We start from the raw sequence: 775 nt of genomic DNA, 5'->3' as shown, positions 1-775 counted from the left end.
TGTCAGCACAGAGAAGAGGGGAAGACTAGTATCAACTCAAATTTAGGAAAGTATGATTTTTGAGTCTGAAACGGCAGTCATGGGAGTAGGGATTTTCATTTCTAGCGGTGTGCAGCAACTCAGTTGGCTTGTATAAAATTACTACTGGACAGCTGTGTGTACTGGGAAGAGATGTTTGAAAAGGCCACCCAGAGGGACAGTGCTTTTCCACATTATAATTCCTTATTTTTTAATCCATTGTAATGGCTACTGAGCTGCTTTTGTTTTTTTGTATACCATCAACATTTTTTGTATACAAAATCAACTTCATCTCATAAAAACTTCTATATAATTGGAGAATGATTAAGTCAATCAGTCAGGAATAGGTTACCATGTTTTTTTTTAAAATTCCTTCTTTTCATCCCATCTCTGATTTTGAAACCAAAGTTTTTTCTCCTATTACAAAATTTTTTTGTATTGTGTTATTATCATCCACTCATTTTCCAATATTATGTACTCATTTAATTTTTTTTTTTACCCACAGTACAAAGATTTAGAAGAGGTGGTACTATGGATGAACACAGTAGGGCCATATCACAACAGGCAGGAGACCTACTCATACTTCTCCCTGCCCTTCTGTGTGGGGCCAAAGGAGAAGATTTCCCACTACCACGAGACACTTGGGGAAGCTCTACAGGGGGTGGAACTCGAATTCTCAGGGTTGGACATTGACTTCAAAAGTGAGTGCCAGGGTGACCCTTTGCCCTTTTGTGTTAAGGGTGTGGTTGTGTGTGTT

At 38.5% G+C, this 775-nt stretch overlaps 1 protein-coding gene across 1 annotated transcript in view; it reads left to right on the top strand.

The window, feature by feature from the left end:
* LOC119588560 (transmembrane 9 superfamily member 3-like) overlaps positions 1-775 on the top strand; it is a gene marked incomplete in the record, with an annotated part of 22076 nt that overhangs the window by 10968 nt on the left and 10333 nt on the right. The window contains 1 exon segment of the mRNA XM_037937200.1: positions 524-719. Within this exon segment, the coding sequence (XP_037793128.1) occupies positions 524-719 (196 nt within the window).

Source organism: Penaeus monodon, chromosome 24 (genome assembly GCF_015228065.2).
Source record: "Penaeus monodon isolate SGIC_2016 chromosome 24, NSTDA_Pmon_1, whole genome shotgun sequence".
NCBI classification, from domain to species: Eukaryota; Metazoa; Arthropoda; class Malacostraca; order Decapoda; family Penaeidae; genus Penaeus; species Penaeus monodon.
Note: the sequence above shows the minus strand (reverse complement) of the source record. Positions and strands in the feature narration are given on the sequence as shown.